The 23,732-nt window shown below is 44.0% G+C and overlaps 1 protein-coding gene across 3 annotated transcripts in view; it reads left to right on the top strand.

Moving 5' to 3' along the window:
• PRKCZ (protein kinase C zeta) overlaps positions 1-23,732 on the top strand; it is a 234,859-nt gene that overhangs the window by 164,813 nt on the left and 46,314 nt on the right. For all 3 annotated transcript variants that reach the window (XM_020975890.2, XM_020975897.2, XM_020975901.2), the window contains 2 exons: positions 19,356-19,487; positions 22,737-22,818. In XM_020975890.2, the coding sequence (XP_020831549.1) occupies positions 19,356-19,487; positions 22,737-22,818 (214 nt within the window). The remainder of the gene's footprint in view (positions 1-19,355; positions 19,488-22,736; positions 22,819-23,732) is intronic.

The raw sequence follows: 23,732 nt of genomic DNA, 5'->3' as shown, positions 1-23,732 counted from the left end.
CCAATCACAATCTGGGTCTAGCTCCGTCATCCGTCTGCATGATCACTAATGACTCAACAAGCCGTCCGCCTAACTAGTTGCTGTGGGCTGAGAAGTAGCCCATGTTTTAGATCCATTTTTTTTTTTCCTGCCTGGATTGTTGGGTCAATGGCTTGGAGGACCATGGGCCTCTTTAAGGGAAAGATCCTATAGCATTAGTGATCTAAGAGGCTTCCTTGGAGGTGAGAACACCTGAGCCAGAGAGGCTTGATTGAAGGGAGAAATTCTGAGACAGGAGTTCCTTCCAAGCACAGGGAACAGCTTGTCTCAATAAATGTACAGAGGCTGGAAATTAAATGTCCAGTTCAGGAAACCATTTGGCTGGAACAAAGAGTGAATGAAAGGTACATATGAGAAATAAGGCCAAAAAATGAAACCAGATTTTAGAAGGGCCTAAATACCCAATGGAGGTGTTTGTATCTTATAAAATACACACACACATACAGTTTTATATTGTATTTTATAAAAGAGGCACTAGGGAGCTCATGGGGCTGATTGAGTAAAGGAGTGAACGCTTAATAATATCACTTTTTCAATTCTTCAGACAATGGACGGAGAGGAAAGAATCTGGGCTTCGTGGGGACAGTCAGGAGTCTGTTGTAGTCTAAGTCTGAGGTGGGCTCTGTGAGTGCATATGAGACCAGGAATTTCACTTCTCTCTCTCCCTCCCTCCCTCATCTCCCAGCTGAAATCCTCACTTTAATAAGAAATTTCTTCTGGCAGAGGTCTAGAGAGCTGCTTTCTTGTTCTCCTCTTATGCTGGAGCTGTTTATGTTCGGGGTTTTTTTTTCCCTAGAGAATCTAGCCTCTCTGCTCCTGGTCCATTTGCGAAGTTTGACTAGGTTTGGTGTCCCAGAGACTTCTTTGAAATGTAAATGTACTCTTTAATTTTTTCTGTGAATAGGCAGGGGCAGGGTAGTTCTCACAATTTCCCATTTTAAAATCATAGCCTTTGGGAAGCCAGATGATGCCCTGGAAAAATCTTTTTTTTTTTCCACGGTTTTGAGACTCCTTCCTGGAGCCTTATTTTCCACCTCCCGCCCTCCCCTCCTCCCCCAGCTTGGAGGCAGGTTTCCTGCTTCTGTATGGTCTCAAGTACAAGCTTTATTCTCAGCAGCTCAGACTTTCATTGAATGCCTGCTGTGTTTAAGGGACTGGAAGCAAGTGAAGGGAAGGCAGAAAGCATTTATTCAGGTCTTACCATGAACCAGGCAAGAGGTGCCATGTGTTTCGGTGGTTAGCCTTGGACTTAGGAAGACTGCAGGGATGATGTCTCCAGTGGTAGAAGGAATTTTCTCACCAGGAGTTTCCTGGGCCAATGATGTCACAGGTCTACCTGTTCCCCCATCCTTTCCCAAAAGGGGGGAAAAAACTTTATCAGTAACAAAGAGAAGTACAGTGGCATAAAGAGCTGATCTCAGAGCCAGGGAAGCCTGGGTTCAAATCTCACCTGTAACTGGTACAAGCTGTGTACTTCTTGGTGAAATGATGCCACCTGTCAGTGTCCCAGGCAGCTCTCTAAGATGATCAATTTTTCCTCACTGAGGCATCTCTTCTACCAATGAATCCCTCCCTACCAGTGTGCCAGGCACTGGAGGTAAAAAGATAATACTGTCTCCACTTCAAAGGACTTCCATGTTAAGGGGAGGAGGAGAGAGAATGAGGAGAAAACAATGTACCTGCAGAATCCATCAATAAGCATTTATTAAGTGCCTACTGTGTACCAGGCACAAAGAAAGGCAGAAGATGCACCCTGCCTTCCAGGAGCTTCCAGTCTAATGAATACATCCATACAAAGTTGAGCTGAGCCTTGCTTAGCACTAGAAATTGCAGAGAGAGAGAGAGAGAGAGAGAGAGAGAGAGAGAGAGAGATTGATTTACTGGGAATTATGAAATAACTAGGTCAGCTAGGTGGCACAGCAGATACAACACTGTGCCTGGAGTCAGCAAGACATGAGTTCATATCTGGTCTCAGGCACTGTGGTCCTAGGCAGGTCACTTAACCCTGTCTGTCAGTTTCCTCATCTGTAAAATGAGGTGGAGAAGGAAATGGCAGAGTACTCCAGAATCTTTACTAAGAAATCCCAAAAAAGGGGGTCACGAAGAATTGGACAGTAAACAACTAGCATGTAATTAAGACGGGCTTGAGGGGAAATGAGAACATGGCGGGGAACCTGATCCTGCAGGGTCTTTAAAAGCCAAAGAGAAGGGTCTGTGTTTTATCCTAGGGAGTCACTGAAGTTTCTTGAGCTGTGGAGTAATATGTTCAGATGGGTCCTTTAAGGAATAGCATTTCAACTGCTTTGTGAACGTGGGCTCTTGACACCATTTCGGGTGGCTAAGACTCTACCAGTCAAGTGCTAATGTGCTTCCCTGGGGGCAGTTTCCACACCAGGAATGTGATTTAATGAAATCAGAAATCCAGTGCCCCACCCTGTGCCCATAATTAAATAAAATTAGCCTGGAATTTCAAGGCAAGATGTTGTGTTCTGACCAACCTGAGACCATATTGCCTCCGTTACTGTGGGGCCACAGAACAGCTACAAGGAAGGTGCCTGGTTTTTGCCAAGAGGCAACAGTTGGGGAAGATGGGACAAAATCTGAAATTTACAGTCTCATTTTCCAATTTGAAGATTTGTTGGCAGCTGCCCTACTTTGGGAAAGCTTCCAAGGACCTATGGAAATTAAGTCGAAGCTTAGTCATACTTCACCCACGTCCGTCCTCACCTCTTCCTCCACTCCTCTGTGCCCCCATGCCATTTCTGAACCCTGTTGGGCAGAATGAAATCAAGCAGAAGTCTACAAATATTCAGCCTCAGTTTCCCCCTCTGGAGAGGGGGAGGAGGGGTGTAGAGTAGGACTGGGTGATTTCTAAGGTCCTTTCCAGTCCTAAGTTTATGGGCTAGTTACCCAAGTCATGGTGGTGTGGATTGTATGTTTGCATTTGCTTCTGAGGGCTGACCTTTAGCTTAATGTTATATTAAAGGTGAATTGGTTTTCAAGATCTGACAGGAGGCCATTTTTCTGTCCATTATCAAAGCTCAGAAGAACATTGTTTTTTCCAGTAATAAAAATAGTTTTTGACGTCTGCTTAAATGGCCTTATAAATAAAGCAGTGATGCCCATATAGGAACAAGGATTCTCAGAACTGAGTTGAAAGTTCCCTTAGGGTCAACTAGTCCCACCTTCCACCCAGTAGGGGAGTTTTTCTTACAAGAATCCCTGCTCTGGAGGGTTATTTATTATCTTCTTGAATCCTTCAGTGACTGGCAACTCATTATCTCATTAAGCAGATCACTCAATTTTTGGCCTTGACCAATGACAAGTTCTGGATGTATCTTGTTGAAGGGCACTTAGCCATGAGTCATTGAGTAACTTTTACATGGAATACATAATTGTTTTTGTTTTATTTTGTGGGGAAGGTACTTAGAGATCTATTTTACTTCTAGACTATGACCTTGAGAGTCAAGTTTACTGGACAAGTGCCCTCATTTCTTCCTTCATTCAGCTGGGGTCCAGTCTGTATTGTAGGAGGCCCTGTGCTTATTCAAAGACAAAAAGGGAAAAACAGTCCCTGCCCTCAAGGAGCTAACATTCAACTGGGATGCATACACACCACACAAAAATAAATTCAGGCTGTATGTCAAGTAAATCCTTGCTAATTTCAGAGGAGTCCATGATGAAGGCAGGAAAGAGATCGGGGGGGGGAGAGAGAAAGAGAGAGAGACAGAGAGAGAGAGAGGGGAGAGAAGAGAAGAGAAGAGAAGAGAAGAGAAAGAAGAAGAGAAGAGAAGAGAAGAGAAGAGATTGAGTATGCACCTCCTATGTGGTGCCAGGTCCGATGCTAAGTGCTTTATACATATGATCACAGCATACCTTCACCACCATCCTGGAAGGTAGACGCTGTTATTATCCCCACTTATAGTTAACGAAATTGAGGCAGGCAGAGTTAAGTGACTTACCCAGGGTCACATAGGTAGTAAATGTCTGAAGCTGGCTTTGAACTCCCATCTTCCCAGCCCCAGTGGCCTTCTGATGAGGGATTGTGTTGAAACTAGGGATTCTAAGAGGTGTGGAGTAAGTGCATTCCAGGCATGGTGGGAGGGGGGTAGCCCACTTGTGCAAATGCATAGGATTAGCCAACAGAATTTCACATATGGAGAACATAAGTAGAGTAGGAGAGTCATGTGAAATCCTTTTGAAAAGGGGTTTATTATACAAATAATTTTAAAAAAAGAAAAAAAGAAAGAAAGTTTGAGGTCCGCCAGGTGGTGGAGCAGATAGAGCACTAGCTCTGGAGTCAGGAGGACCTGAATTCAGATCCAACCTCAGACAGTAGCTATGTGACCCTGTCCAAGTCACTTAACCCGTATTGCCCCCCCAAAAAACCCCCAAACCCACAGCTAGACTGTGAGAGACTTAAAAGTCCACCCCAAAGCACTTCTATTTTGCCCAAGAACCTGCAGGAAACCACTGAAGGGTCTTGATGCTAGGGCTAGCACAAGTGGGCGGGTGCTTTGGGAATGTCTGCTTGGCAGCTGGTTGGGAGATGCTTCCCAGGCTGGGTGAGCCAGTAGAGCTGATCTAGTTGGGCTTGATTTCAATACCAGTGATAACCCAGCTGATACGCGGGCATCTCTTGTATCTCTTGTTCTCCTGAGATGTCTTTTGCTGCCAGATTGGCACCATCATGAAGGCAAAGGACTGTGTCTTACGTGGAAGCACAGAATCTATCCTTCCCCTTCTAATCCACCCCATAGCTCACAAAGAACCCTCTTCTATTACATCAGTCAATCTACAAGCATTTATTAAGCACTTTCTGTGTGCCCACCGCAGTGCTAAGGCGGGCATATGAAGACAAAAATGCGATGGTTTCCACCCTCAGAGAGCTTATATTCAAATGGGTAAGAACACATATACACCTTTAGCTTCTACTTGAAGACCTTGACACCAAACGCCTTCCCTTGTCATGCTTGTCCTCCTGTGGTCTCTTTCTGGATTAGCCAGGCCCTTCTTAAAATATGGCGCCCAGAACTTTTTTTTTCCCTCCTATCCTCTCTTTCCCCTAGCACCCTTTTTTGGTATCATATGTCCCTTTTTTGTTTTCAGCTTCCTTCGAGGACCAGTTAAATCCCTCCAATCTCCCCTCCAGGCCAATGCCGTTTTCCTTAGACACTGCCCCATCCATCCTATCCATCTGTGGTTTGCTCATGGTGGTTTGCATGGTGTCTCCACCATTAGACTGCTCTTTCCCCTTTTTTTGAATCGCCAGTGCTGGTCACTTAGCAAATGCTAGCTGACTGACTAATACTTCCATCACTTCAGGAGGTGAGTCACCTTAGACTCAGGAGGTGAGTCAATTTCTCACCACCTTCCTAGATGCATTCCTTCATTCCAGCCATGCTGAATGACTTCCATCCTGCTCCCTCCCTCCTAGAGGCTGCCTGCCATGTCCAGAATACATTCCAGTCTCATCCCCTCCATTGGCATCCTTTTCTTCCTCGAGGTCCAGCTTGAGAGCTGCTCATCCTTCAAGTCTGCCCTAAACCCCCTCCAGCTACGAGTGAGCTCTTTGCCCCAAACTCTTGTAGCACCTTTGTCAGTTCTAACGGTGGCAGGCGACATGTGCTTAATTGGTAGGTAGAGGATACATATGGAAGGTAGATGGAGCCTCTGAGGGGATGGCATTAGGAGCCACGGGCATTTATAAAGGTCTCTTGGAGAAGGTGGGATGTGGCCTGATCCCTAAAAGGAGGGAGAGAGAGCTGCTCTAAATATGTGAGGCTTGGAAGCTTTCTAACACCTTCTTCATCCAGAATCAAACCTCAATTCTTCATTTGGTCCTCCAGGCCTCAGTTTGGAGAAGACCTCACCCACGTCCGATGGTTTTCCTTTCCTCTCTCTTTCTGCTGTGTACCTGTGGATGGATGGGGCCCTTGTCTGTCTCTGGTAAAGACAGAAGGAACTTTGCCGCTTGGCTGGCTCAGACATACGGGTTTGCCCAGAAACTCTCATAAGACAGGGGAAGAGGTGGAAGGCCGTGTCTGAAATTCACAAGACTGCCCTTGTCATGACTTGGAATGGGTCCATCAACAGGCTTTACTGAGATAAAACAAAAGCAATTTCTGCCCTTAAGAAGCTGGTGTTCTATGGTGGAAACACACATAAAATGAGGAGCTAGCACCTGGAGAGGGGGCAGGGATTGGGAGAAGTTACCTGAGCTTTGAATGGAAGTAAGGATTCTAAGGGGGAGAGCATTTCTGGCGTGGGGGACAGTCTGTGCACGTATGCAATGACATGGTGGTGGGAAATGTCCTATTCTGAGGAGGCAGCAGGATACAATGGTAAAAACACTGGTGACCCCGGGTTCAGGTGTCAACTTTCACACCTGTTACCCATGAGAAAGGTACAACATAGGATATTATGCATTTTACAGATGAAGAAACTAAGGCACAGAGAGACTGCATGATTTGCCCAGGGCCCCAGAAAAAGTACCTGAAGAAAAGACTGGAACCCAGGTCTTCCTAACTCTAGGTTGCCAGCCAATGCACCTTGTTTATACAGAGAAGAGACGCTGATTTCATGCTGCACAGTAAAACTTTGGGAAGCCAAAAATACCGGCTTTGGAGGCAGAGACCAGGGTTCAAATCCCTGCTGCCTCTGGCTTGGACAAGTAACTTAAACTTCTCGTTCCTCAGTTTCCTTATCTGTGAAATGAAGAGTTTGTGCTAGATGGCCTTTGAGGTCCTTTCTAGCTTTGGCTACATGACCACATCTACATGTGGGGAGCAGCAAGAAGATGAGTTTGGCAAAACCCAAGAATGTGGGATGGTGAGTAATGTGTTACAAAACTGGAAAGGTAGCCTTTATTATTGTCCTGTTTTTTTTTAGTTGTATCTGACTCTTTATGACTTTATTTTGGGGTTTTCTTTGCGAAGATGCTAGAGTGGTTTGCCATTTCCTTCTCCAGCTCATTTTACAGATGAGGAAACTGAGGTAAACAGGGTTAAGTGATTTGCCCTGGGTCACAGAGCTAGTAAGTGTCTGAGGCCAGATTTCAGTTCAGGAAGACTCATCTTCCTGACTCCAGGCCTGGCACTCTTATCACCACCTAGCTGCTTTGTCCTTTATTAGACACCTGCTATGTGCCAGGCATTGTGTTTCCTACTGGAAATAAACGAAGACTGAAATGAGGGAGGCCTTTCTGTCAAGGAGCTGTCTGGTGAAAGTGAGGTTCAAAGAAAGATTACTATTATTTGTATTTAATTAATTTATTTTTAATTTTCGACAATCACTTCCATGAGATTTTGAATTTTAAATGTTCTCCCTTTCCCTCCCCAAGATGGCATGCAATGTGATATAGGCTCTACATATACATTCCTATTAAACATGTTTTCACATTAGTCATGTTGTAAATAAGAATTAGAACCAGCAGGAGGAACCACAAGAAATAAGAAATGAAACAAAACAGAAGAAAAAACCCCAAAATAGTATGCTTCGATCTGCATAGTTCTTTCTCTGGATGTGGATAGCATTTTCCATCATGAGTCTTTTGGAATTGTCGTGGATCATTGCATTACTGAGAAGGGCTTAGTCTATCAGTGTTAGTCATCGCACAACGTGGCTTTTACTGTGTACAACGTTCTCCTGGTTCTGCTCACTTCACTCAGCATCAGTCCATACAAGTGTTTCCAGGTTTTTCGGAAGTCCATTTAAAGCCAGGGATGAAACAAAGATGTCCATTATCACCACTGTTGTTTAATATGGTATTAGAAATGTTAGCTTTAGCAATAAGAGAAGAACAATTGAAGGTATTAGAATAGGCGAAGAAGAGACAAAACTATCACTCTTTGCAGATGATATGATGATGTACTTGGGAGAATCCCAGAGAATCAAGTAAAAAACTACTTGAAATAATAAATAACTTTAGCAAAGTTGTGGGTCATAAAATAAACCCACATAAATCATTGGCATTTCTATATATTACCAACAAAGCCCAACAGCAAGAGATAGAAAGAGAAATTCCATTTAAAGTCACTGTAGATATTATAAAATATTTAGGTGTCTACCTCCTGAAACAAAGCCAGTAACTATATGAACACAATTATAGAACACTTTTCATATAAATAAAGTCAGATCTAAATAATTGGAAAAACATGGGTAGGCTGAGCTAATATAATAACAATGACAATTCTACCTAAGTTAATTTACTTATTCAGTGCCATACCAATGAAACTACCAAAAAATTATGGAAGTAGAAAAAATAATAACAAGATTCATTTGGAATAACAAGGTCCAGAATATCGAGGGGACGAATGAAAAGAAATGCTAGGGAAAGTGACCTAGCCATTCCAGATCTTAAATTGTATTATAAAGCAGCAATAATCAAAACTACTTGATACTGGATAATAAAAAGAGTGGTGGATCAGTGAAATAGGTTAAGTATGCAAGACACAGTAGTCAATGACTGTAGTAATCTACTATTTGATAAACTCAAAGACCCTAGCTTCTAGGATAAGAACTTACTATTTGACAAAGAAAGATTATTAATGACTAGCCTGCCATCACCCAGCCACTGAGTGTGAGAGCTGGAGCCTGGAGCCCCCATTCTCTAACCTGGAATCCAGAAAGGTCAGCTTTGTCAATTTTCTGGCCTCTTTGCTTCTGAAAGTGCCTAGTGTAGGGATGGAGACATGTTTGAAATAGAAAGCGCTTCCTGTTTGAGTAATTTGGAGGCTTCTGAGGGAGGGCAGAAAAATGGCATAGGGTTTTGTTTTGTTTTAAACTTTAGTTTTTAAAGTCACAGCTATGTTTTGGTGTTCCTGGGGAAAAGTATCTAAGAAACCTTCCTCTAAGGAGATGTGCTCCCTTTTTTCTTACCCTTTAAATGCTAATTCTGACAAATTATAAACAGCTTGGCTTTTGTTTTTGTTTTTGTTTTTGTTTTTCAAATTTGTTGATTTAAAGACACACAAAAGGCCCTTCTAATTTGTGCAAAGGTAGCTGGATTTTTTATTTTTTAAAGGAAAGCTCTTGGAAGAAAGTGTTTTTACACTGGGGAAAAATTATCACATGAATCTTGTAAATTCAAATTATGCACCGAGGAAGGTTTGTAAAAATGAAATCTTCATTGACTTTTAAATTAGTCAGCATGCATTTATTTAATACTTGCTTTGTGCCAGGGAGGCCAAGACCAAAAAGAGTACCTGCCCTCCTGCAGCTTCCATTCTAATGGAAGAGATGGCATGTAGTTATCTGTAGGTATTTACAAACCATGTTGCTCCTGCCAGGCCAGTTAGGAGGTTGTGTGAGGGACCATTGTGAAGTGAGCTCTGGGAATGGTAAGCAGCTTGTTATATTTAGCAGCAGCACAGAGATACAAAAAAATCTCTTCTTTCTTTCTGTTCCAGGAGGCTTTGGGCTAATGTTTCTATATAAGTGATTCAAGTAGTGTTGACATCAAATGGAGTAAATAACAATGACTTCCTTGAGTACAAGGCTTGTTTCATATTTGCCTTGGTATCCCCAGTCCCTAGTACATAGTAGGTGCTCAATTTTTTTTCATAATGATAATTATAGCGCTTTCTGGTTTTCAAGAATAGGCAGACTGTTTTAGTGGTCAGGGCACTGGATTTGGAGTCAGGAAGAGCTGGCTACTAATCCTGCCTCTGAAACATTTTTGGGGATGCCTTGGGTAAGTCACTTCACTTATCTGTACCTCAGTTTCCTCATATGTAAAATGAGGGTGTTAAATTCTAAGGTCTCCCTTCCAACTCTATAAATCTGTGATTTGGGGGGGGGGCATCTAGGTTGCACAGTGGATGAAAGCACCGACCCTGCAGTCAGGAGGACCTGAGACACTTGACACTTACTAGCTGTGTGACCCTGGGCAAGTCATGTAACCCCAACTGCCTTGCCAAAAAAAACAATCTATAATTTTATGACCCTGTTGGGGTCGTACCAGACCCTTGTGAAAGAATAGTCCCCAGTATTCTCCCCTATTTTAGAAGATGAGGCAACTGAGATGTAGAGAAGGGCCGTGACATGTTTATGGTCACATTGGTATGTATCGAGAGTAAGCCTTACAGCCAGGTCTCTTCTGATTTTAATGGCAGAGTTCTTTGCGTCACACTGCGCCACAGTGCTTGGACTTGAGGGCTAACGTCTAAGGTTGCCTACCAAGTCTTAGGATCCTGAATCTACAGAATTCTGTGTGGAGGTTAAGGAAGGTACTCATTTACGGCATAGTGCGCTAGGAGCGAGCCTGTTTGCCCACAGCCCCTCCAGCATCTGCCATCACTCTTGTTCCACCATCTTTGCCAGTCTGAGGAATGTAAGGTGGAACCTTGGAGCTGCTTCAACATTTTGACTGATGACCTTTTTTTTTTTTACCTGTCTTTTGATAACTTAGGTTTTTTCCTCTGAAAGAAAAGTACCTATGCCTCTATGTTGACCATTTGTCATTTGGGGAATGGTTTTTTATCATAAATTTGAATCAGTCCCTCAGTCCCTTATATCTTGGAAATCAGACCTTTATCAGACGAACTTGCAAATATTTTCCTCCAAGTTAATTGTTTCCCTTCTAATTTTAGCTGCACTAGTTTTGTTTGTGCAAAAAAAAAATTCAATTTCATGTAATCAAAATTGTCCATCTTCATCCAAGATCATCTTCTCTATCCCTTCTCTGGCCATGAACTCTTTCCAGCTAGATGGTTTAGTGGATACAGCAATGGACCTGCAAGACCAGAGTTCAAAATGCAGTGTCAGCTGCTGTGTGACCCTGGGTAAATTATTTAATCATTCTGCCTCAGTTTCCCCAGTTGTCAAATCAGAATATTAATAGCACCCACCTCCTAGGTTTATATTAGGCTTAGATGATATCATATTTGTAAAGCACTTAGGACAGTACCTGGCACATACTAAGAGCTTCATAAGCTCTTCTAATATTCTTCTAATTGGATTATGATGTGACCTTGTATATCTGTTAAGTCACATGCAGTTGGAGTTTATCTTTTTTAAAAAATTTTATTAATTTATTTTGATTTATCAATAATCACTTCCATATGCTTTTGAGTTGAAAATTTTTCTCCCCCTTCCTCCCCACCACCCTCCCCAAGATGGCGCACAATCTCATATAGGCTATACATTTACATTCCTATTAACATATTTTCACATTAGTGATGTTATAAGTAAAAATTAAAACCAATAGGAGGAACCATCAGAAAGAGGAAACAAAATTCAACTGAAGAGAAAAAAAATAGCAGTTCAACTTCCATAGTTCTTTCTTTGGATGTAGACAGCATTTTCCATCATGAGGTCTCTGGAGATGTCTTAGATCCTTGTATTGCTGGGAAGGGTTAAGTTTATCAATATTAGTCATCGTACAACGTGGCTGTTACTGTGTACAATGTTCTCTTGGTTCTGCTCACTTCGATCAGCATCAGACCATACAAGTTTTTCCAGGTTTTTCCTAAAGTCTACCTGTTCATCACTTCTCATAGCACAATAGTATTCCATTACATTCATATACCACAATTTGCTCGGCCATTCCCCAATGGATGGGCATCCTCTCAATGTCCAATTCTTTGCCACCACAAAAAGAGCTGCTATGAATATTTTTGTGCATGTGGGTCCTTTTCCCATCTGTATGATCTCTTTGGGATACAGACCTAGAAGTGCTATTGCTGGGTCAAAGGGTATGCCGTTTTTATAGCCCTTCGGGCATAGTTCCAAATTGTTCAGTTGGTATTTATTTTGGTAGATATTGATGAAACCCAGATTTTAGTTTCCAGTTTTCTTCCCAGCACCTTTTTCTTCCCAGCAAATTTCTCAGTTAACAAGTGAGTCCTTCGCTGTCGTTGCTGGGGTATTTGGGTTTAGTGGACTGGAGTGAGAGGGAAGTGTGATTCTCCAGTTCTTGGCCTCTAAAATGGCAGGCATTGGGCTTGCTGACCCATGTCCCTGGCTTCTCCCTCCTTCTGTGGTCTTATGGTCAGTCTTTAATTCCCTGCCGGGTTGGACAACATGGCAACCCGCTTGGTCCCTGTTCTCCAGCCACTGTTGTGTTGATTGGGCCACACTCCCCAAGAGCTTTCTGGCAGAACACCTCCTTTTCTGGCCTACTGGCCTTTTGGCTGCTTGTTCTTCTAGAACACTAATTGTCTTCCCCCATTAATCCATCAGAGAAATAGTTTTTGGACTGGACTTGTGGTCCAGTGAACTCCCCTCTGCCCATGGAAGCGCTTTGCATCATCTTCTTAGAGGATTCTTAACTCCAAGGCCAGCTCCCTAGTCACTGTACCACACTGGAACATTAATGATCATAATAACAAGTTATATTCATATATAGCCATAGAGCTAGAGGGATCTCTAAGGTCACCTAGTCCAAGAGCATTGAAGGGACTTAGCCATGGTGACCTCGCAAGAGATAGACATGATTTAGAAGCAGAAGGGACCTCAGAGGCCACCCCTACCCTCCTTGTTCACTTGCCCCACTTTTAAAGAAGAAGAAACTGAGGCCCAGACTCTCCCAAAGTCATACAGGGCGTCACACACAGAACCACTTTGTCCCCACATGTCTCCTCCCTCTGCTTGACCTCCTTTCACATGCTTAGACCATAGTAGGACCTCCCTTTCTTCTCTTCCCCCTTAATCCATTCTTTTCTTTGTTACTGGTCAGTTGTTTTCAGTTGTGTGCAACTCTCTGTGAGCCTATTTGGGGTTTTCTTAGCAAAGTTACTGGAGCAGTTTTGCTATTTCCTTCTCCTGCTCATTTGACAGATGAGGAAACTGAGGCAAACAGGGTGAAGTGACTTGACCAGGATCACTGAGCTAGGAAGTATCTGAGGCCCGATTTGATCTCAGGGAGATGAGTCTTCTTGATTCCAAGGCCAGTACTCTATGTCCTGTGTCGCCACCTAGCCGTCCTGATTTTGGTATATGTTGGTCTAAATCTGATTTTTGCCAGATTGCTTTCCAGTTTTTTTCCCTGCAGTTTTTGTCAAATGAATGAATCACTCAAGTGGGTCCTTACCTCAGTAGTTGGTGTTCAGGTCTCTTAAAACTCCACTTCTGGGGTAATGCTGTCCCTCATTCTCCTCAATCCTGGTATTGCACATTTTCAGTGCATTTCTGGTGCAATTTTGTATACTATAACTATATGTGGAGTGATATTCTTTTATTAGACTAGGAAGATGGTGGCCCGATGGATAGAGCGCTGGACCTGGAAGTTAGGAAAACCTGAGTTCAGATCCAGATACTTCCTAGCTGTGTGACTCTGGCCAAGTCACTTCATCTCTGCCTCAGTTTCCTCATCTGTAAAGTGGGGATAATATACCTCCCAGAATTGCTACGTGGATCAGATGAGATATTTATAACATGCTTATCACAGTGCCTGACACATAGTAGGAGCTATGTAAATGTTAGTTATTATTAGCTATTATTAGGATGGCAGGGGCTGGATTATGTTCAAGTTCATTTCTCCACTCTGCTTACAGATGGATGAATGAATGAATGAATGAATGAATGACTTTGAACAAATCACTTTTTATCTGAAGTTCAGCACTTGACGCTTGAGGATCCATTGGCTACAGACTGTAGATGTGCTGGGAAAGGTGGTGGCGGGAAAGTAGCAATAGAGAGATAAGGTGTTATAGCAGAAAGAATATTGGCCGTGGAGTCAGAGGATCTCGGTTCAAATCCTGACTCTGCTACTTACCACTTGTGTGGCCTTAGGCAAAGTCATTTCCCCTCGGTTTGCCTCAGTTTCCTCATCTGTGCAATGGGCATAATAGTACCTACCACCGAGGGCTGTTAGGAGGATCAGATGAAATATTTGTGAAGTGCTTTGCACAGTGCCTGGCATATAGTAGATGCTAAACAAATGTTCGTTATCATCATGATTTATTATTGCTGTTATTGTTATTCTCAAAAGATTAGTTTGCAAGGAGGTTGTTTGGAGACCCCCATCCCATAGTCCCTTAGAATGGTGGGAGGGGTTCTGAGGCTAGCCCACAAAGGTCACTTGGTATCCAAGCTACTTTATGATGCCGTCTTGGGGCTCCTTCCACTGAGGACGGTTACATTCCTTCTGCACCCTAGTAGACAGTATTGATGAGTTTTAAGAGCTGAACAAGATTGGTATCCAACGTTCTGGTGATGAGGTTTCAGTTGTATTTAAATTACTTTAGCAAGAAGCCATGAGTGCTCTGGGCTTGGATTGAGGAGAGCAAACTCCTTCTAGTTGTGAGGGACCTCTCTGGGCCTCAGTCTCCTCATCTGTTAAATGGGGATCATACCTATGGTAACTCAAGAGACATTGCTTTGAGGATCAAACTAAATAATTCTGCACCGTGTTCCAGAAACCTTAAATCCCTGTCTCAGTGCCCACCACTGTTAGTTCAAGGGATAGGTGACCTGATTTGTGAGCACCTCCGACCCAGGACACATCGAAGCCTCTCTGGGTATGATTCTTGTCCGTGTCTTGCCATGATTCCTCCCCACCTGCTGCAGGCCATCCTCTGGTTCGGCGTGCAGCTCTTGTTTGCAGTGGCCTTCTGTTATCAGTTTAGCAGATATTTAGGAAGTACTTACTAATGTGCTGGGCACTGAGCCAAGCACTCGAGATATTTTTTAAAAGGCAAAAACAAAAACAAAAAACCAGTCTTAGCTCCCAGAGCATCTTCTCTTTCTGTAAGTCAGGGGGATCAGGGATTCCAAGCGTTCATTAAGCACTAACTGTTTGCAAAGCTGTGCTGGAGCTAGTAAAGGTAGTCCTTGTGCTCTGTTAACATTCTCATAAGGAAGGGGACCTGAAAAGGGGGGTGGGCAGGTTATCCCCGCAGGCTCTGGCCATCTGGAAAGACAGCTGGGCCCCTCTCCGACATGAGGCCCATGCCTGGAATGCTGTCCCTCCTCACCTCTTCCTCCTGGCTTCCTTCAAGTCCCAGCTCAAATCCCACCTTCTACAGGAAGCCTGTTTGTGTGTTGTGTCTCCCCTTCGACTGGCAGCTCCTGGAAGGCAGGGATGGTCTTTGCCTTTCTTTGTATCCCCAGTGTTTAGCCCCATGCCTAACAAATGTTTATTAACTGACTGATAGTGGGAACTCATTGTTGTAGTCATTGCAGTCGTGACTTTGTGATCTCACTTGGGATTTTCTTGGTGAAGATCCTGGAGCGATCTTCCATTTCCTTCTCCAGCTCATTTTACAGATGAGGAAACTGAGGCCAACAGGGTTAAGTGACTTGCCCAGGGTCACACAGCTAGTAAGTATCTGAGGCTGGATTTGAACTCAGGGAGATGAGTCTTTCTGTCTTCAGGGCTGGCACTATCTAGTATGCCACCTAGTTGACTTAGAACAAACTTATCAGTGGAAAAAGGGACATGTCATGGTGGAGGGAATCTCTGGGGGGAGATGGGCTAAGAAGTCCTGAGAGTCAGTCAGGGGCAGGGGCAGGAGAAGAATGAAGCAAAGTGGACCAGGTTCTGTCCCCAAAATGGAGGCCCTGGTACCAATTCACCAATGGGAGAAGCAGTTGATACGGTGGAGGTATATTCCAAGGTGAGGAAGTCTAGAGCTTCAGAATCAGAGTTCTGGAAATTAGTCCAATCCGCTCACTTTTCAAATGAATAAATTGAACCCTGAGAAAAGTGACTTCCCTAACGTCGGCATGTAAGCCGTGTCAAAAGTAGGATTTGAACCCAGCTTCTCTGCATCCAGCCTGACGGCTTTGCCCCTCCCCACATGTCCTTCGTACTACCTTTTTATAACATTCCTCTCTGCAGGTCACGATGGTATCAGGCCCCAGCCTATTTATACCCACTCTGGATCTCCTCCACTGTCCTCTGGGTCACCGGCAATGGTGCCTCTCCGTGATCGTCATGTCCCATGATTCGTGGCCATGTGGGGCCTGCTCACAGGGGAGGACTATTGGTGTTAAAAACATGGGCTTTTGCTTTCTGAGAGCAGCTTGAGGTTACTGAAAGCATCATGCGCTTTCCCTAATTGGATCTGATCTCCTCCTCCACCTGGCTTCACTCCTTGGCCTTTCTCTTCGTCACAGATTTAGAGCTGTGGGAAACCTTAGACAACACCCACCCCCATTTCACAGAGGAGGAACCTTGAGGTCCAGAGGATATATGTGGTTTATCTGGAGTCGCACAGGCAGGATGTGTCAGAGTAGAGATTTGAACCCAGGTCCTCGGTCTCCAAATGTATTACCCTTTCTGCTCTGCTCTGCTACCTCCCTTCTCTGTCTTTTAGTCCCTGCCCAAGCTAGATGTGTTGATGGTATAACTTACAGGGATGATGATTTTAGAACCAGTAGGATGTCAGATATCAATAAGTCATCTGTCCAACTTCAGGTTGCCATCTGAGCAATAGTCATTTTTTCATCTGTTTTATAGTAACAATCCCAAGGCACATTAATAATGCGGATTAAAGTTTGTAAAATGTTTTTATTTATAGCAGCACATCCTCCCCTCCTCATAAATAGATTTAACCCATAATTGTAGCCCAAATACCATCACTTTGCAATGGACAGCAGTGGTTTTGGCTGCACACCTGTGATCTCATTCCCGAAGGAACCTTCTGGAGCTATGCATACAGATGGGCCCCTGCTCAGCAAGTCTGAGAGTGTTCCCAGGGGCATTGTCCTAAAAAACTACTGCTTACTAACAGAGCCCATCTCTTTCCCCCATGGTGGGGTTTGTCCGCTCGGTTTCCTCTTTTCTGTCTGTCTGAGATCTGCTACGTGACTCGCGTCTTATAGCCAATCAAACCCAACTCAGCCGGACCCTCTCCAGCCTTTTAGCATGGCCCCCCAGACATCATTGTTTTCTCCCCCACTGGCTTGAGACTCTCTTCATAGAAGCCTTGCATTTTTGCTGATATATTAGGGACAGCTAGGTAGTTGAGTGGATGGAGTACTGGGCCTGAAATCAAGAAGATCTGAGTTCAAATCTTGCCTCAAACACTTACTAGCTATGTGATACTGGGCAAATTAAACAACCTCTGTTTGCCTCAGTTTCCTCATCTGTACAATGAGCAGGATGATGATGATGATAATAATAATAATACCTCCCAGGGTTGTTTGGAGGATCAGATGAAATAATAATTGTAAAACGCTTAGCACATTTCTTAGCACATTGCAGGCAATAGGATCATGACAGTAGTAGTCAGATGTGGTTCTGCCCCATGTCTCTACAGTCCCCAAGCATTTATTCAGTGCTTACTGTGTGCCAACCACCAGGGATACAAAGAATGCCAAAAACACAGTCCCTCTCTCTCAAGGAGCTCACAGTCGAATGGCAGACAACAGACATCTTGCAACACCTGTGTATCTGTGATCCCAGAGGGAAGGTATAGGAGCAGGAAAAGCGTCTTATGGAAGGTGTGACTTGAAGTCAGGAAAGCTAGGAGGCTGAGGTTTAGGAATACTCCTTGAATGTTGGCGCCCTGGGACAAAGCCCCATTTGCCATAGGCCAGTTACGGTTTTGATTGTTAACTGAACGTCACTTGAAGATGGCAAGTGGCTACGACTTCACGTTAAAAGTGTTTTATGGATCTGATGAAGGAATCGAGAGTGTTTTTCCTGGAGGAGAGAAGGTTTGGGTATGGGTGTGTTGGGGGCGGGGAGAATGACAGAAGAATGGCCCTCAGTAACTTGAATGAAAGAGGGTGTCTGCTTCTTCTATTTAGGCCCGGAAGTCAGAAACAGGATCAAGGGGATGGAAGTGAATGGGATAAAATTTAGTCATATTAGGGAATTCAGAAGAGGGATGGGCTGCCTCAAGAGGCAATGGCTTCCTCCTCAATGTAGGTCTTCAAGAGAAGACCTCTGAAGAGATTTCTTGCTCAGCTCCAGGTTGGACTAAATTTCTTCTACAGTCTCTGCCCACTCTTGACATTCAGTGATTACAGCAGCTTCCCCCCCAACCCCACTGACAAACTGAGAATGAATCAGCAAAGAGCTTTGAGGCAAAGTCCAACTTGAAAGGCATTTGGATGGACATAAAGGTCACATCCTGTCTTTGGGCCAGTGCCCATCTGGTCCTCACTGCTGGCTGCCTAGACTGTAAGGTGACTGGGTGTTCAGTCAGACCATCTCATAGTGTGGTATCCTCTTTCTGGACTAGATGTGCTGGGAGGCCTACCCTCTCTTAAAAGCACATGCTCTGTTAGCTCTCGTAATGTGGTATCCTCTTTCTGGACTAGATGTTCTGGGAGGCCTACCCTCTCTTAAAAGCACGTGTTCTGTTAGCTCTCGTAATGTGGTATCCTCTTTCTGGACTAGGTGTGCTGGGAGGCCTACCCTCTCTTAAAAGCACATGCTCTGTTAGCCAAGTAAACTCTGACCTTCCAAGGCTAGACTTTTGGTTCCTTACAATGGACATCATGGTATAGTAGAATGACACAATTTGGTCTTGACTTTCAGTACAGCCCCTCATTGGCTTGGGATGCCAAGCAATTAATTTCTTTATCTATAAAATGACTAGTTTAGATTCACTGAGCTCTAAGGTTCCTTCCTGCCAGCTCTAAATCTGTGTTCCCATAATTAAATGGTTTTTTTTTCCAAGTTAGATTTTTGATTTTTTGTTTTGCTTCTCTTCCATAACCCATCCCTGTTACAACTATGTCCCCTTTCCCTCAGCCATCTCTTATAACAAAGAACTTTTTTTGAAATAAAAAAGTATGAGAAGTCATTCAGCAAAACCTATTCATTAAAAACCTAATCTTGCCTCAAACTATCACAGTGTTCTGCCCCACTCCCATCACCTATGCGAAGCGTGTGGGTATGTATGGTGCAGGGATCTTCTTATATCTTCAACTTGGGGACAAGTTTGCTCTGTATGAATTGACTGTTTTGGACTCTCCATTTATGTTGTAATTGTGATGATTGTTTTTCTGCCTGCTTCCTTCATTTTGTATCAGTTCATGTGAGCCTTCCCATGCTTCTCTGAATTCATCATTTTCATTGTTTCTTCCCATGGAGTGGTATTCCCTGACAATCATGAGCCATAATTTTTTTTTTGAGTTGAAGACCTCCACGGGCTGTATGTATACACACATAGATAGAAAGATTCATAGATTAGATATAGACATATATAGGGGTGTGTGTGTGTGTCCACTGTCCTTCTTTCCCTTTCTCTCCCCTAGATTGTAAGCACCGTGAGGGCAGAGACTGTGGGTAGTACTGTGTAGAGAACCGTATCTCATTTTGTCTTTTATGTCTAGCATGGCACCCTGCAAGAAGCAAGGTCTTGACGGGTGATGGCTACATAGAAACTGACCGTCTTCTTTGCTCTGTGTTCCAGAGAGCGTACTGTGGCCAGTGCAGTGAAAGGATATGGGGTCTCGGAAGGCAAGGCTACAAGTGTATCAACTGCAAATTGCTGGTCCATAAACGTTGTCATATACTTGTACCACTGACCTGCAAAAGGCATATGGTAAGTGAGGGCACAAGTCGAGGGAGAGGGCTCCGGTGTTGGAATGCCTACGGCTCGTGGCGCCAGAATGAGATCAGGGTTGGGCTCATTGGAACATGTTTGAGAGAGGCAGCCTGGTGTAATCTGTGAGGTGCTGGGCAGAATCATAAGGTTCTGGGTTTGAATCCTGTCTCAGACAATTCACTTGGGCAAGTGATTCACCTCTCTGAGACTTGGTTTTGTCTTATGTCCTATTGGGATAATAATGGCAACTACCCCAAGAGTAATTTAATCTGCTCATTATGCTATATATTATAATATTCTTTACAGTTAAAGAACTTGGGGACCTTTGGACCACTGTCAAGAATTTGGAGGTTCACAGATCACTAAATGGGAATTGCCCTATTCCCTACTGCCTGTCTAACAGTAGTGATGATGATTGGCCCTCCAGGTTTACATGCCCACCGCCATTACTGGCTAAGACGTTCTTTTCTTTGCTTTATAGAATGAGGAGAATGGGGCTCAGAAATGGAGTCACTTTTCTTGTGATTACCCAGATAAGTCAGCCTTAGCAGTGGGATCAGAACTTGGGTCTTCCTGACTCTCATGCCCTCCACACTATCCATTGCACTGCTTTCTGTGAACATGTGACCTCTTCTGTAGGGAAATTAGGTTGAATTCTTCAGCCTTTCCATCATGGAACAGCTCTTGGCATGATATGGGTGGGAGGCTGCTATAGTAGCAGGTAGCAGGCCGTGGCTCCTACCACCAGTATCTTTGTTCTCCTCTCTGGAAGATGAGGAAAGTGAGAGGTCCTAGGAGATGAAATGTCTTATTGGATTTAAAGTCCTGAGTTCAAATTCTGCTTCTGGCACATACTTATCTGGGTTATCGTGATAGTAGGAAAGTCACTTTACGACTGAGCCTCAGTGTCTTCATCTCTGAATTGGACATAATAATGCTGTGGGACCTAGCTCCCACGTGACGCTCCCATGTGCCAATCCACACGAAGTACTTCAATGTTCATTGCTCCTGGAAATCTCCATTGTCTTTTTTTGATGAATTTGGGTGTCCTTTTATTAAAAGGAAATTAAGTGTCCATTCTTCATAGTGGTTGAAAATGACTGACCTTTTCTTGGACAAGTGTCAATATCATTAGAGCCAGATGGGAGACTATCTAGTCTGACCTCATTTTACAGAGGTGGAAACTGAGGCCCCCAGACAGAAAATGGCATGTCCAAGTTTGAGAACCATGCAAGTGACCCAGCCAGAATTCCAACCCATCACGTTCAACTCTAGATCCAGAATCAAGCTCAGCGGCATTTCAGCTTCTTGGCATCACTGTACGTTCCAATAGGCTTTGGAGACATGGTGCCTGTTGCCAACTGGCCCCATTCAAGTGGCATAATAAGAATGAAGAAGCAAGATCTTTAATTGAATTTGAATTTTTATCTTCTCCATATGCCTCCTGGGTTTCATTAAAGTATAATTAATGATAAGGAGAAGAGTTAGGGTTTGGTTTGTTTCTAATTTGTTTTCAGTGTCGCACTGTGAAGACACCAGAAGGAGCTGAGGAGGGAATGAAAGCCGTGTCAAAGTATGTGAAAGGGATCATGGCTCCTCCTCTTCCTCTTCTTCTTCTCCTTTTTTTAGGGGGTGGGGTGGGGGAGGCAGTCAGAATTAAGTTATTTCCCCGGGTCAAATAGCTAGTATCTGTGACTAGATTTGAACTCAGGTCCTCCAGATCCCAGGGCCTGTGCTCTGCCCCTCGCTTCTACTGGACTGGCATGTCCACCTTTCTCTGGGGGTCTTCAAGATCATCATAACGTTGGGCATTTTGATTTCCTATTCCCAAAGTGCTTTACGTGCATTATCTCGTGAGAGCTTCACCACAACTCTTAGAGAAATGGTGTTATGTCCATTTTACAGATTAGGAAACCAGCTCTCAGAGAAGTGAAATGACTGGCTTAGAAGTGTCAGAGCTGAGATTCAAACCCATGCCTTTCTGACTCCTGGTTGATCCTTCTAACTTGATGATATGAAAAAAGAAATTAATTCACATTGCAGAAGAAAGATGTGGTAACCCAAGAATGCTGACTCAGGATTGTAAGATCTAGGTTCAAATTCTACCCCTGCTTCCTTGATGGGGCAGCTAGGTGGCACAGTGAATAGAGCACTGGCCCTGGACTCAGGAGGACCTGAGTTCAAAACTGGCCTGAGACACACAACACTTACTAGCTGTGTGACCCTGGGCAAGTCACTTAACCCCATTGCCTAGCCAAAAAAAAAAGAACCAAAAAAACAAATTCTACCCCTGACATTTACTACCTCTGTGACCTTGGGCAAGTCACCTAACTTCCTTCAGCCTCAGTTTCCTCTTGTGTAAAATGAGTGAGTTAGCCGAGATGCCTCGGGAGGTCCTTTTCATCCCTATGTCCCGTGAGCCAAGGAGAACTTTATGACTTTGGTCAAATCACTTAATCTCCTTCGGCCTGTATCCTCATGTGTAAAGTGATGATGTTGCATTCGATGACCTTTTTGAGGTTCCTTTCAGGTGTAGATCTTTGGGGCAATGATAGTACTGAATTTCACCTGACTAGATCTAGCTCAGTGTTCTAGGCTGTCTTTTTGGTGGGTAGATTTTTCGGGCCTGGAGGAACAAGAGGGGTCATCTAGTGCATATGAGGGAGCAAAGGCTTTGGGGCTGTAAGAGGCTTGGGTTCCGTGCTCTTCATGAGGAAGAGAAGAAGCTTTGCCTCTTATTTGTGGGATAAGTTTTTGAGACTCTTGTTCTGTGCCTAGGTTTTTGGGCCCCGAGGCAGGGGGTAAGAGGGGCATTTTGGGAAGGACCCCAATCTCTCCTCTCGTGGAAGTCACATTAGACATGGTGGCCAGTCAGACCCTTGTAGACCATAACTGGAGAGCTGGAAGGGTCTCTAGAGAGATCTAATTGAACCATGAAGAAACGGAGTCCCAGATACTCGCCCAAGGCCATCCTATAGATTTCCTCTGCCTAGATCCTTCTGCCCTTCTTGCCTTGCTCTGCCTGGTAACCTGTGGGCCATAAGGACTTTGGGCAGTTAGCTTCTCATCTGTCTGGAGACAGGGGAGGGACCGTGCACAAGGTCACTGAGCTGGAATTGAAATCTCCAGGCTTTTCTGCCTCTAAGCTCGGGGAGGGACAAAAGGTCTCCCTGGCCACCAGGCAGAGCCAGCTTACATTAGATGATGATAATGATGAATCATTTCGATGGCATTTGTTTTTGTCAGGATTCGGTGATGCCTTCCCAAGAACCTCAAATAGATGATAAAAACGATGAAGTCGATCTTCCCTCTGAAGAAACTGATGGACGTAGGTATCTTTCCGTCCCTTCTTTTTTTTTTCTTTCAGTTTCCAAGTAATTTTATTCAGAATTTCGTGGTTTCTTTCCTGAATCAATAAATACTGTACAAAACACCGTAAAAATGACTACTTTCTCTCCCCTGCTCCCTTTACCTGGGGGAGAAGCCAACCCAATGAGTTATTTCAGCCTCATGGTGGGGGTGGACCCCCCAAACTTTGTCCAGGAATTTCCCTCCCTTCTTTGAAGCTAGCTCGTATTCTGTTGGGCCTCAAAATGGTCTGATGCCATAGTTTCATCCTTTCTCCATTAAAAAAAATCCTTTGTGTATGTATAGCTGTCTTAGGGAGGGAGGTGGGGAAGGAAGGGGAGAAATATGGAAGTGATTGTTGATAAATCAAAATAAATTTTTAAAAAATGAGATAAAAGTTATTTAAAAGGTATCAATAAAAATAAAAAAGAAATAAAAAAATTCTTTCTGGATCCTCTCTTGTCTGGACTCAGGAAAGAGGTGAATTTGTCCTCATTGTAGAGAGGAATGATGTGTTTGGGTCAGTGTGTTGGAGACTAGGCGTTACAACCCTCTTCTCTGGAACTTCTAAAAAAATGCAGAGGAATCCAGTATTGGATGAGTGTTCCATCACCCTATCTGGTCAGGAAGCCAGAGTGGGCAATATATGGATCCCAGAGGTGGTTCTAATAGGTAGAAGAGAGCCACTACCTAGGAGCAGGCGTCCATGAGCTCTCACCACCATCCGCTGCCTCCCCATCTCCGTCTGCAGCCCAATCCAGGACGCTTGCCCATGAATCTACCCAACACCATTTTAATGGAGTGTGTCAGCTTACCATATCTTAGGTTCATCTACCAGGTAGTCAGGGGGCTTCACTTTGAATTTTAAGCATTCTCCTTCCAGAGCCGCTAGCT

This window comes from Phascolarctos cinereus, unplaced genomic scaffold (genome assembly GCF_003287225.1).
Source record: "Phascolarctos cinereus isolate Bilbo 61053 unplaced genomic scaffold, phaCin_HiC Scaffold_726;HRSCAF=1367, whole genome shotgun sequence".
NCBI classification, from domain to species: Eukaryota; Metazoa; Chordata; class Mammalia; order Diprotodontia; family Phascolarctidae; genus Phascolarctos; species Phascolarctos cinereus.
This window is presented reverse-complemented; position numbering and strand designations above follow the sequence as displayed.